We start from the raw sequence: 14589 nt of genomic DNA on the forward strand, positions 1-14589 counted from the left end.
TGCTAAGTCTGACGGGTGCACTCCAACACGTCCTGACACCTGGTCATTGGTAAAGATACTGGGAACCAATAATGAGTGTTGTCCCCCAAGGGTCCATACTTGTACCAATACCACATGATATCTTCGTTGATGACACGGATAGCAGGATCAAGCGCACCCTCAGCAAGTTTGCAGATAACACCAAGCTGAGTGGTGCAGTTGAAATGCAAGAAGGAAGGAGTATCCTCCAGAGTGACCTGAGTAGGCTTGGAAAATGTGCACTCATTAAGTTCATAAAGCTCAAGTCCAAAGTCCTGCATCTGGGCCAGAGCAGTTTGCAATGTCAGTACTATCAACAAAGAATAGATTGAGAACAGCCCTGCAGAGGACTTGGTGGTTGAAAAATTTGGAAATGAGCTGACAGTATGTGCTTGCAGCCCAGATAGCCAGCAGTATCTTGTGGTGCATCAAAAGAGCCATGGCTAAACCATCCTGTGATTTATAGATTCATAGATTCTGTGTTAAAAAGTGGAAGCCCCATGACAACAACCCTTACTGCTCTCTGATAAAAACTATCCAGCCAGAGTTTTGCCCACAACATCCTAATATTGGTAAAATATATTCTCGAGTACAGTGTTAAAATCACAGAATCAAAGAATCTTTTGAGTTGTAAGGGACCCTTAAAGGTCGTCTAGTTCAAATCCCCTGTGATGAATAGGGACATCTACAGCTGGATCAGGTTGTTCAGAGACCAGCCTGACCTTAAGTGTTTCCCAATGTATCCAAAACCTTTCCGTTTCAGTGCCTTACCACCATTACTGTAAAAAACTTCTTGCTTATATCCAATCTAAACCGCCTTATTTTAGTTTGAAACCATTTCCCCTTCCTTCATTTCCCAACACACCCTACTGAAGGGTCTGTCCCCTTCCTTCTTACGGCCTCCCTTTAGATACTGAAAGGCCACTCTCAGATCTCCCCATAGCTGTCTGTTCTCCAGGCTGAACAGCCCCAGCTCTCTCAGTCTGTCCTCATAGGAGAGGTGTTCCATTCCTGGAATTGTTTTTGTGGTCCTCCTCTAGATGCGCTCCAACAGCTCCGTGTCTCTCCTGTACTGAGAACTCCACATCTGGATGCAGTGCTCCAGGCGAGGCCTCACCAGTGCAGAACAGAGGGGCAGGATCACATCTTTTGTTGTACTGGCCACACTTCTTTCAGTGCAGTCCTCTGGGTTGCAAGGGCACACTGTTGGCCCTTGTCCAGCTTGCCATCCCCTGTTATCCCATGTCCTTTCTGGCAGGGCTGTGATCTATCCTTTTTGTCCCCCAGCGTGTAGTGACAGTGGGGGTTGCCACAAGCCAGGTGAAGGACATTGCACTTGGAGTTGTTGAACTTCATGAGATTCACCTGAGCCCACTGCTCGAGCCTGTAACAACCTTGCTAAAGTAAAAATAGATTACATCCCCAGCTCTTCCTTCATCTGCAAATCCAGTCAGCTTATCACAGAGAGCCACCTGGAGTGTCAGGCAAATTTTAGCCTTCATAAACCCACACTTACTGTTCCCAGTAACCGTATGCTTCTCCGTGTACCCAGAAATGTTCTCCAAAACAACTCAATCCATTATTTTTCCAGTTATCAAAGTGAGGCTGAGTGGCCTGTGGTTGCCAAGATCATCATTTTGGGTTCTTTGAAGATGAGTTTGACATTTGTCTTTGGAGACCTCTCCCAGTCTCCATGATCTTTTTGCCATCTTTACAAGGACTCCATCTGCTCTCAGCACCCGTGTTTGCAGCCCATCAGATCTAACAAATATGCCTAGGCCAAGCTCTCTCAACTTGCCCGATTCAACTCTCATTCTCAGCCTGCTCTTGGAACTCCTCATCAAAGCCCTTCTCTAAGCACAGTGTCCTAGTAGGCTAATGGTGAAGTCTGAAGGAGGGAAAGCACCAAATCCCTCAGCTCTGCTGTCACTAACCATCCTGCTCCACTGAGCCACAGACCCACTTTTTCCCTGTTCAGCCTTTTCCTGCTATTTCAGCAGTAGAAGCTCTTCTCATTGCCCTTGCAGATGTCAGTTTGAGGTGAGTTTTGGCTTTCCTAATGTCTCCCTCGTGCACTTGGGCAGTGTTTTGAATTCCCGTTTGCAGCCTGTCTCTAAGCCTGTCCACCAAGAAAGCAGTTTGGTTTTATTCTAAAGCATTCTGATATTTGTTTTATACAAGTGTAGTAAAAAGCACTTGAGTTGATTCATAGCTGTACATAACAGGCTTGTTTAAAGTGTTTATAGTCAGTCTATTTGTCTTGCAGTGGTTTGGGATAAATTAATTGTGTTAGGGGAACGTAGGGTTTTAGGCAGAGGTAGAAGTCTAAAGACTAACACTGTTACAACGCACTGTGGAAAAAAACTTTATAACCAACAAATGAGACTTAATATGTGGAAAGATGAGCATATGGCAACAGTGACTTACAAAAAAAGTAAATAAGTTAAGAGTTTCTTATTTTGGTTGAATCAAATATATCCTTTATGTAACTTTTTAAAGTGGGTTAAAATAGGCAGCAGACTGAGCAGAGGCCTGTTCAAGATCAGTAATTTTTGAGATGGTGGCTATAGTTTAGCAGAATGGAGTCCAGTAAAGAAATTACATGCCTCTGTGGATTCTTAGCCAGTCTGACAAGCTTCTTTCATAACAGCTGAAGAGTAGAAGTGAAAAGAAATTCATTACAATCCTAGAAGGAAAGCGTGGAGCTACAGTGTGCTTTTGGCAAGCCCCTGCCTCTGGTTAAGTTCATAATGGCTTATAAAAGCAAACATAGATGTTACAAACACTGACACCAAAGGCAGCCTTGTTTTTAATTTCAGATGTCTCATGTGCTACAGGTAAATCTTCCAGCATTTCACAGATCTTATGGAATAGTCCGAGTTTGACAGGACCCACAAAGATCAGTGGAGTCCAACTCTTGGCTTCACGCAGCACCATCCAGAAGTCAAACCCTGTGTCTGAGAGCACCGTCCAAATACTCCTTGAGCTCCAAAAGCTTAAGGCCATGTTCACTGCCCTGGGGAACCTATTCTGTGCCCAGCCACTTTCTGGCAGAGACTCTTTTCCCAGTCCTCTGGCAGACCCTCCCCTGACACAGCTCCATGACGTTCCCTCAACATTTGCTCAAGGTTTTAGTGACTCAGCATTTTTAAAGCTTTTCATTAAGCTTGATGAAAATTGATTTCACCACTGCTTTGAATTTCAAGCAGTACTAGAGAAAGGTGACATGAGAAGCAAATTTAAACAAGAATGTTTTTTTCTAAGAGCAATGGCATACAGGCTACATTTCTTTCACACAACACACCTGGAGGGATGGATATTTATTTTTATTAGTTTTTATCATCGGTGTATTTAAATTATCTTCGCTTCAGTCTTCAGTTACTTTCGGGCAAATTTTTAATTGATATTTCCTTAAAAACATGTACTAGTTCATTCATTTATGTGACAAGCTGAGTTCATTACAATAGTAGAATTTTTTGGAGAGGAAAAAGCCACAGGCAGAACGCTTAACAATCAGTGTAAAAATGAGGTTACATGGAAATCTTGGCAGTTTCTGCCACCAAGTGGTCAGTCAGCAGAGTACAATCAATGCATAGTGTGTGAAGCACACAAATGTGCTTTTTGCAGGGGAAGCAAATGCTTCATTTTATTCTATTACATTATTTCCAGAAATTGTTCATTAGGAAACCAGGAGCTGAAGAAGCAAGAAGGTGTTTTTTTCTCTTTTATTCTAATAATAAAGGTGATGCTCAGAAGAATATGTATTAGTTTTCAAACTCTGAAAAACAGTGATTATACAGTGATGTGCACACAGTAGCCAACATTTTTGTTATAAATCACATCATTTAAGTTACAACATATTAGATAAACTTATGTTTTCCAATATATATTTAAAGCATTTAAGGTATCTTTATTCAAGCAAGAAATTGCAACATTGGCTTTTTATACATCTTTAATTCAGTTTCATCTGAATTCAACTTAGTATGCTAGATATAAATAATTATTATTCACTATATCTCTCTATATATATTGTACAATTGTTTTTGCTAATTTGAAACACACATAATCCAAAGAAAGCTATCCTACAGCACATTCTCGTAGGGCTTGTTTTAGCCCCTCTGATGGAGTTCTGCACAGGTATGAAGACTACCACAGTAGTTTCATACTCCCAGAACTGGGCTCTGCAGTTAATATTTTATCATACAATATCTGTGCGCGGTAATGTAACTTAGTACTGTACTCATATTTATCTTGTCTTATAAGTAATGTTTCCATTTCAGCTCGGTCAAAGAAAGCAATCAAGTATAAGAAGCTCTGATGAAATCCACTTAAACAGTTTAAACAATCCTCCAAGACAATATCAGGTAAAAAGCACTTTATTTTTGTACCCAGTCAAGAAGTTGTGCAAATCAGACTGACATCATGAAGACAGTCTGAATTTATGCCAAGCAACATGAGTACGAAATAAGTCCATAGACTTTGTGCAGGTCAGAAATAAATGCAATAATTTAGATACAGTAAAATGTAAAGGTTTTGTTTGTTTGTTTGTTTTGTTTTGTTTTGTCTTTGTTGTCTGCCCTTATTGTGCAATATTTTACAGTGTTTGAAAATATCTTTATTTTTAGACACAGGTTGAGTTTTCAACTCCCTCCACTGCACAGTACAAACTAAGAAAACCAAGAACGCAATAGAGAATGGGAATTGGAATGGTTTTAAACTAAGACAGGGGAGGTTTATGTTAGATATTAGGAGGAAGTTTTTCACACAGAAGGGGATTGAAACTAGATGATCATTGTGGTCCTTTTCAACCTAGGCCATTCTATGATTCTCTTATTGTAAAAGAAATGCAAGAAACTCCTGATCTGTTGGCTGAAGCAGCTTAGCTTATTGTGTTGTGTTTCTATATTCTTATACCTCAAACACAGGAAATATCTTTCAGCCTTTGTGCTTTCATTAGTTTCTTTATTTTTTGTCTCCTCATAATCTTACTATCTATCACTGCATTATAATGATTCCGGTCATGACAAGGTGAGAGTTTTTCAAACAGTCTTGTATAGATGCTGTATAGTAACAGCAGTGGTGCAGTGCAAAGAAACCAAGATTGTTTCTTCAACAAAAGGATGCTGAAAGTAGTGAACACTGATACTTTTCTAACTATAAGGCAAAAACAAATTGCTTTCTTTGCTGCACCACTGCTGTTATTGTGCAGCATCTATATAAAAGACTGTTCCAAAAAAATTGAGAGAAAAGATAGCATATTTTTAATAGCACAGATGTTGAAATTTTGTAGTGATAAGCAGAATCACAGAATTACAGAATCACCAAGGTTGGAAAGACCTACAAGATCACCCAGTCCAACCATCCGCCCATCACCAATAGTTCTCACTGCACCATGTCCCTCACACAAAATCCAGACGTTCCTTGAACATCTCCGGAGTCGGTGACTCCACCACCTCCCTGGGCAGCCCATTCCACTGCCTGACCACCCGCTCAGACAAGTAGTATTTCCTAACGTCCAACCTGAAAGCAAGTAAAAAGTAAAATTTTTTTAAAATTTTCTTCTTTGCAGAAAATAATGAAGCGTCTGATTAAAAGATACGTACTGAAAGCTCAGATAGATAAGGAAAGTGATGAAGTCAATGAAGGTGAGTATGCTGATGAATTACATGTTTACTTCTAATCAGAGAATCAAAACAAACTTCCATGTGAAGGATCATTAAGGTTTTGTGAACTGATCTGAACTCTCACGCTCTTGCCTTTGGATTTGTTTATTTCTTGAACTACTTTTTTGTGTTGCTATCCATAACCCAACATTCATCAATGGCCTACAGAATACCCACGCACTTCTGGTTCATTGAAGAAATCCAGAGAAAAGCCATGATGACTGAGAGGTGTATGGATGTGTTATTCTGTCCTTTTCTTAATAGTATGACCTTCTAATGTCTGTTACAGGTGAACTGAAGGAGATTAAACAGGACATTTCAAGTCTCCGGTATGAACTGCTTGAGGAAAAATCTCAAAATTCAGAAGATTTGGCAGAACTTATAAGGAAACTTGGGGAAAAACTGTCAATCAACTCTAAAGAAGAAAGCAAGAGATAACCAAACATTTATGAAATGCAACAGAACATTAATACACTCAAAGCCATATTTATGTTTTTGTCAAGTCTAGCTCACATTTCTATTATGGATTCAGAAATTACATCATTCCAGTTCTTTACTGCAGAAACCACATTGGCAAATCCTCTGTGGCCATGGTAAACGACTTGATATTTATTTATTCATTACCTGTTGAAGAGATAGTTTTAGAGCATTTTAATATTCAATTTACCTTTTTTAAAATGTGAGTAGAATTTTAATAAGCCCAAACATGACAGATTAAAAACATAAATCCAGACTTTTCCTACATTAACTGGTTGTTTTTCCAAATTTCATTTAATAAACAGTCATGCGTTTGTTTTAATGAAGCAGAAGAGGAACATTCTAGTCTTTTACATATTTATATCAAAATCTATTTAATTTTTCAAGCATTCCCAATTAGCAGAAAAAGGGAAAAAAAAATAAAAAAAGGTAATTGCCTTTCTTAAATATGTCCAGGATATTGAAGTAATTTATTTGAGCACCTCATTGAAAGAGGTAGGTAGCAGAGTATTCAGAGGTCTTCTCTACTTACCTCTGTCACTGCTGAGGTGTCCTGAAAGATGCCTAGGTTCCAATGGGAGTTGGTGCATTAAGATGGAAATATTTTTCACCAAGCTTATTGAAGAGCTGTTGCTGAGGCCTGAAGGAAATTCCTTTAATCCAAAAAAATTAATCCTTAAACTTCTAGTTTGTTCCAAAATTCCCAAGTTCTGCTTTTATGTCTTGATGTAAAACTCACGAACTGCAAGGAAATTTGAATAAGAGTTATTTAAGTTGGGAAATAGCAAAATATTAGGTGTGAACCCTTTGAATTCAGGGAATGTTATGCACTGGGGACCACAATTCCTCACAGTTAAACTTGTTTAAATTGTTGAATTTTGTTCAGATGTATCCACAGCAAAAGAAAACATGCTGTTCCAAAGGCATCAAATCTCATGTTTGCAAGTTTTCATCCCTTGTCCTTTTCTGTTTGTTTGTTTGTTTGTTTGTTTGTGCTGTGTTTCCTAGGACTTCATCAATGAAAAGTCTTGCATGCCATCATCAGTATCCACCAATGCTTCCACCTTGCCCATTGTGGTACTCCCCTGTCTCTGGCTGGAGGAGAGGTAGTGTAAGCTGGTCTGGTAGTCAGTTCTGTGACTTGCCAGCTAATACCTACATGCAGAATAGTTGGCTGTTTTCTGTTTCTCTAAGTGGATGTGGGCTAAATGCCATCTCATTTTCCCCTCAGTTAATACAGTCAATAGGGTTTCTCTCTTGTAACAATCAGCAGTTCTGGGATTGTTATTAGCACTTATTATGTTTCTCTTAAAGCTTGTTTAAAGAAATCAAAAGGGCTGGGAAATATTTTAACACAAACTTCAAGATGCATAACACACCTATAAAAACTTATGCTTAGGAAACAAGGCTAGGAATGGCTTGACAGTAATTGCTTTTAAAGTAGCTTTGTGAAACTTATTTATTGTGGAATATATCGGATTGTTTCCACGTCTCTCTTTTAGACTGGAGGTATAAAAATGTTGTTTTTAATGTTGCAGATTAGTTTCCAGCTGAATTTACTGAGAGTCCTTTCTTGAAAAACACTGGCAAATAACTGTGTATTTTCAGGGGAAAAAAAGACTGAATGAAAACTGGTTTTGCAACCACTTACAGATACTGAAGGGTTCTGCCCTGCCTCCTGTGGAGGTGGAGTGTGGTCGGAGTGGTGCAGGTTGGTCCTCCCAGCATTATTAACCATGAGTTGGGGGAACTTAGCCTTATGCTCAGCCCGTGAGGTTAGCCACTATTGGAGCATGTGGGACTCAGACAAAGTGAACTCAGGGTTTAGAAATTTTTAAGGTCTCTTCTTCTGAGGGTGGAGAAAGGAAACGAGATTTTCAAAATCTCATTGAACAGGCTGTATTACAAACGCTGTGTGTGACTGGAAAACTATGAGCTACAAAATAGTCAATTTAATAACTTGCCTTTGATAATTAAAAAGCATTACCTCATAACCTGCTGTATTTCCTGCAGTACTCCATAGGGAATGCTGCAGACTCTGAGATGACCATGCTGGTTGTACATCAGCAGAGATGCTCTGGTTTCCGTGTCAGCCACTTTACAGAAATGAAGGCAGTAGGAATGGTCTGTGGTTGGAAGTCAGCATGAAGCTATCTATCTTCACAGTCTTTTGGCTTCTAGAAGGCTTCTGTCCATCTCCTTGAGTCAGGATTGGCCACTGATTTTGAGTTCCCACCCCATATGAATATCTGTGGCCTGGTTTTCTGAAGCAGTGAGCACATTCTACAGCTGCAGTTAATGACCACATTAGAGACCCCACCGCACAAAGATTTTCCTCTTTTAAGAAATCTGTTGACCAGAACTCTGACCTGCAATCACAGTCAAAATTTGCTTTCACTAAGTATTTGGGCTCATTGCAATGCACAATTTGGATTTGCAGCCCAGTTCTGGATGATGGTAAAACCTTCAGTCTCTATAAATGCAGTGTGAGGAAGTGGCACTTAAGGAAATGTGTAATCCTGGCACTTTTAAAGGGAAGATTTTTCTTACAGAGACAAAATGGACACTGTGAATTTGTTAAGCCCAAATTTTGACTTATCTTAAAACTATAGGATCGTAATGTATATATTGTATTTCATGAAAAAAAAACATATGGATTTTTTTAATTCAATGAATATATTTTATATGTAGTTATTACTCATGGAACAATTTGTTAAATATATTTGAAGAAGTCTAATGCCAAATGTAGTGTGACAAACATTGTAGTATTTAAAATGAGCACAATACCAAATATCTATTTCTGATCAAAAATTAAACATACCAGACTCAAAATACCTTTGTGTCGCATTGTATGATCACGTTGGTCCATCACTGCCTCATGCAAATACTTCAAATTGCTAGCAGTGCTACTACAACTACTACTGCTGCAACTACTATAACTACTACATTTTCTTGGAAGCTTCAAAGATCTTGTCCTATTTGATTAGATCCAATGTGAAATTAGCCTGCTCTGGCTAATTGTGACTGATGCTGGACATTTCTGAAGGACCCTGCATTAAGTAACAGGCAGTCTTCATCCTACATGGTTGTACTTCAGGTTTCTAATGACAAAGGATTGACATAACTTCAGTGAGGAAGTGTTTCCAGATTTTTGGGGGTGAATTATTAGGATAACAAAGTAGTCTTGCTACCTACTTGTGTTCCTTTTAATTCCTTTAAATTCACAGCTCCTGCAGCAGCATTCACATCCAAAACAGACCCAGTGTGAAAAAGTACTGGCTTTTGACATTTTTTCCCATTAATATGTCTTAAATTAGAATTATGAGATGCAATAAGTAGAACTCATCATCTCTTAGACATTCTTCTCTTTGCTTATATGAACATTACGCTAAAAATATAGGAGGGCTTAAATTGTGAACAGAATAAATAAATAAATAAACACCATAAGTAAACAATTCTAAGACAATTCCAAAATTAAGACTGCTTTGCACTGGGGTTTCTCCAATTATTTGCTTGAAGCCAAATCATGCTGAGCTTATTTGTCAAGGTGGAACACAGATACTGCAGCGTAATGCTGTAATACGGGCTTCATGTATTCAAGTTTTTTAGAAATACGTCCTGAGTGAGAGATAAAGGATTTCATGCATAGATTCACATATTCCATATTAAAATCTGCTGTATTTCATCCTATTTTAGAACACTGGGAGTCAAGCCAATGAATCATAATGGTTTTAGAAGGGGGATGCATGGGGTCATCTGATATTCTGTGCCAACTATGAAGACTTTGCACCTGAGCTCATCCAGACTTTCTTTACATGCAATGTTCAATGGCGAGATTGTGCTTCATTTGAAGATAGGCAAGTATCCTAGATGAGCCATATGTTGGAAGTGGCCATTTCTCTCTCACTGTAAATAGGCCACTGTGTCTATTACTGATGTCTGCAACGAAGTGTGAGACGTCCCAGCTTACAGAAATTAGCACTGCAGTGCACTGCAGAGCTGTGAACCATCAGATGATCACGTGCTTGAAGTGCTTGAATTGCTGAAGCCAGACATCGAGAGGGGCAGGATCTCAGCTGCCACCAGAAGAATCCAACCTGTCCTCCAGGGATAATGTGTTAGTATGGTTCTTCTTTCCTCTGAGGCAATATTATGTTTTTTTCCTTCTTCAATAAAGTAATTGTGAGTAGGTATAAATGAAAATACCCATTAACTGCATCTACCCAGGACATTACAAAAACTGCAACTTTATGTGCACTTGGTGACTAAATTCATGGTGGTAAACCAGAAACTTTACAAAAAAGAGAAGTTAATCTCCTATACTTTATTACATTGTGGTAAATATCTATTTTCAGTATTATCTCTTTAAAGTCAAGTTTGCAATGTACAGTTCAATCTTGGCAGTGCTTTGGCTACAGCAGCTGTATCTTATAATTCACTAAGAGCACATACTCATGGCTGCAGTGTCCCCAGATGAGGTTTAGTCCAATGAACTCTTGCATTTTCCTGTCATAGGTTTTCCTCAAGCCTGAAATCTGTAGCTGAACATTCTAACTAATACATTATAGACAACATAATGTGCAACTGTACTCATTCACTGAACAGAATAATTCTTCTTTTTCGTGTAAATCTTTAATGCTTTTTAAAAGTTCTTTAGAAAATTCCCAGTGTGGATGATATTTCTTATTTCTGCACATTTGTGTTCCTCTTAAATTTTAATTTGGTCTGTGGAAGATAGAACTCATAAATCAGGAAGTTTCTCTTTGGAAAAATGAAAATGTACTTCTTAATCTCGTTTAGAAAGAGAAGTTGGGGGAGGCTTAGGACTGACTTTACATTTCACACTCTGAGGAAGTTAGGGAATCCCGTAGGATACAATGCTCTTCCCTGGCATGTATAACCTCGAGTAGCTCGAAATATTGCAACTGTTTTATTTCTTCCATTGTCACAATCAGGGTCCTGTTCCTCTTTCTGTTTTTGTCACCATCCTTAATGCGACATCACTGAGGTGGTCACTTCAGAGATCACATCAGAGGTCTTTCAGTGCTTTTTATGTCCAGGCAGCTATTGGAAAAGCACCTGATTTTGCTTTAACTTTTTCAAAATTCTGCGGTTCAACTCCTTGACATTCCTTCTTTGCTCCTTTAATCAGTGGATCTCCAATTGAAGCAATTGAAAAAGATCAGATTGCATTGTCTGCAAATACCACTCAGGAGAGAAATCATTATCAATGTGAATAGCAATGATTTTATACATTTATACGTATAAACACTTCTGTATCATATTGATATTTCATCATGCTTTATAAACAACAAGGAGTATATTCTGGTAGGTTTCTGCAGTTTGACAAGAAGGGCATAATTTAAAAAAAAACTTGTATTTTAATACCAAGGGTAGTTCAGAATCACCACACTCTCACCAGTCCCCCACCAAAAGGACAGTGTAATCCACTGCAGTAAAAAAAAACGACTCAAATGATTATTTTTTTTGGATTGATGCCTTCACAACAAAAGGCATTTCTCCCATGAGCAATCGTTCATGGGAGCTGCAATTCTAACAATGCCCATTAAAGCACACACAGCGCCTGTCCCATCTGCGGCCTCATCAGTCGTTCCCCATCTTCTCAGGGTAAGCTGGGGCTCTGCAGATGGGCCAAAGCAAATCTGCTTCTGAGCAGGGAAAAATAATGAACACAGTAAATTGTTTCAAATGCTGTGCATCGTGAGATGAGTTTTTATGGTGAACAGAACATAAGCACATATCAGGTTGTTATCAAACTGTGTCACAGTAAAAGATTCAAGAGTGCTGTGGATGGCTGTGCTGAACAAAGCACATGTGACCTCCCCTGAGGTGGAAGTTTTATCTTCTGATTGAAAATACTTGTTCCAGAAATGACCTTCTGCTCAAATTCATCAGCATCATTTAACAGTGTGGTGAGCTTCTTCCCTCTGGAGTGAACCTTACACATTGCTTTGTGCTTTAGCTGAGGAAACCATGATTCATGATACAGCCACGTCCCTTCAGCAGAGACTTCTATGATTCTGCAGGAGGCCATAGCATAAAGCCAAGCCCAGCTGCACCAAGAAAAATTTATCAGCATACCAGTGAGAAGAAATAAAGAAATCACTCCTACAGAGCTGATGGTTATTTTAACAGCTGAAGTCCTGTAACCACCTATGTATATTCCATGTGTCCGGGGATTTTGTCTCTTCTGTTTTAGATATTCATAATGTAGATAGCTCAGCAGCCTTTTAGGTTCCTCCTCTAATCTCCTAAAACAAAGAGAAAATTTCGGGGCACAATTTTAGATCTAAAATAGTCTAAAATATGCCATCAAAACACACTTTCAAAACAGCTCTTCCTACTGCTCAGGTAAGTCCCATCCTCTGTCACAAACCTTTAGTTGTGAACATCCATGCAGTGAGTACAGACCTTTGGCACCTTCTGCCGCATGGACTTGGCACAGACTTCTGTTGCCTGAGTGATGCTTCAGAGGTAAGTGTTGGTTTAGGACAGGGGCTGGGCACTGGCCCAAACTGTTTGCAGCTCTTCGTCTTTAGAAAATGGGAGTGCCTTGGTGGGTGAGCAGTGAGGTCTACAAGGAAATAGTGGTCTTGACAAGAACTGATGGATGTTATACATGAAACTATTCTGAGAGATCTTCCGTGCAGGGGATTTCACATCTTCAAAAAATGCACTTCAGCAAGACTTGACACATCTATATTTATTTATGCATGTAATTCACCTAAAACTTAATATGATGAAGAATGAGGAGGACGTAGGGTTTGTGCTGCATCCCCAGCAGCCTATCCCAACAATATCTCATAGTATTATGGCATGTATTAGTCCTCATGAGTTTCCTCACCAGCTCCATAGGAGTGAACATATGTCTCCAAAGGCTGATAATTATTTTTGGCAAATGCTCTTGTTGTCATGCTCACTTGGAATTCAAATACATGAGCTTCCTTTTACACAGAGAACAGTATCCAAGCCAGCAGGCTGCAGTTGGTCTCTGAAAGTATCTCTAGAGCAAATAATCCCTGAATCTATCAAAGAAAAAAATTGAAAATTGGAGGCAGTCTTGGTCAGTGCAAGGCTGACGTGTACATGTGTCTCCAAAAAGATGTTTCTGCTGCATACACCTCTTCTGTTATTCTAGTACTTCATTTAAATAATATATTGTTAAACATGCTCATTTAATCTTAGATTTATTGACTTACATATTTGGTTTAGGCAGGAATTCAACTCCAACAGAAATAAACATATTTCAAGTTAGCATTTTCAATGTCTATAAATTTTACAGTATTGGCATAACATAGCATCTATTAGCCAATGGTTTGTCATATCAAACTTTTCCCATGTGCAGCACACAACTGCAGTTAGATAAAGCCCTCTGCATACCTGCAGATCACAGGATGTGTGCCAGAAGAACACAGATGGCAGTAAGGATCCATCTTATTTAATGGCTGTATCTAAGACAGCTCAGACTTTCTGGATGTAAATGATGTTTGTATTCATCAGGGTACAATGTAGCAGAGCTGCTACTCCAGACTTTACAGTCTGAATCAAATTCATCCATCCCAGTGGCAATGGCATTATACAAAGAGTGCATCTGCCCTCCTGTGTACCCTGATGGGATAAACTGAGCATTAGAGTGAGACTATTACCTTTACATACGCTGTTCTGTGCCATACCTACCTATGGCTGTTTGTCCAAAGTAAAGTCAGCCAGAGCAAAGGTAAAAACCACACTGAGAAGATAGTCTTCAAATAAAATCTCAGGTCTTTCCCAATTCAGGAGGCTTGGTGGGTAAGATAGAATGAGAGGAACAATTAAAATCAGGGCTGAGTTGTGACAGAGTCTCTGTGGGACCATGGCTAGGCTTTTGGACTCCAGAAAGGACGATTCTAGCATATCTACTGTCTTGGTTTGTGAACTATTGTAAATTCCTTTGGCAGTAAGTATGTGTGGATGACAGGCACAGAAACTGCTGACAGCTCCCTGTTGATTTAGCTGAGTCACAACAACACGACGGCATTTTTTTTTTCCTAACACTATCCAAAATAAATATAATTGCTGTCTGGATCAAAGACAGGATTTGATGTAACCAAGGAGCATATCATATTTGCTCCAATTTACAATAATTACAGTCTATTGTTAGACTCCTGACCATTTTCTATGTAAGTTCCACCGAAACCTGTAATCTGCTATGTTCATCCCCATAAATGTCTTAATTTTATATATATTTACATAAAATATCATTCTTTTTCCAATAAAGCAAGTATTTTGGCAATTTTATTTCCCAACTGCATTTCTATGGCCCTTCATTTACTCTTTTCCTCAGTAACAATAAGCTTGAAAACAATAATTTCCCGCAACAGTGCCATGTCCCTGCCAACATAAACTCATTATGCCACGGCCAGAGGCCTGA

The 14589-nt window shown here is 39.0% G+C and overlaps 1 protein-coding gene across 2 annotated transcripts in view; it reads left to right on the top strand.

Annotated features, from left to right (window-relative positions):
* TRPC6 (transient receptor potential cation channel subfamily C member 6) overlaps nt 1-8955 on the top strand; it is a 94169-nt gene extending 85214 nt beyond the window's left edge. For both annotated transcript variants that reach the window (XM_048934361.1, XM_048934362.1), the window contains 3 exons: nt 4299-4382; nt 5588-5663; nt 5971-8955. In XM_048934361.1, the coding sequence (XP_048790318.1) occupies nt 4299-4382; nt 5588-5663; nt 5971-6119 (309 nt within the window). In that variant the 3' untranslated portion in view covers nt 6120-8955. The remainder of the gene's footprint in view (nt 1-4298; nt 4383-5587; nt 5664-5970) is intronic.
* Nucleotides 8956-14589: the final 5634 nt, after the last annotated feature.

The sequence above is a fragment of the Lagopus muta genome, chromosome 1 (assembly GCF_023343835.1).
Source record: "Lagopus muta isolate bLagMut1 chromosome 1, bLagMut1 primary, whole genome shotgun sequence".
NCBI classification, from domain to species: domain Eukaryota; kingdom Metazoa; phylum Chordata; class Aves; order Galliformes; family Phasianidae; genus Lagopus; species Lagopus muta.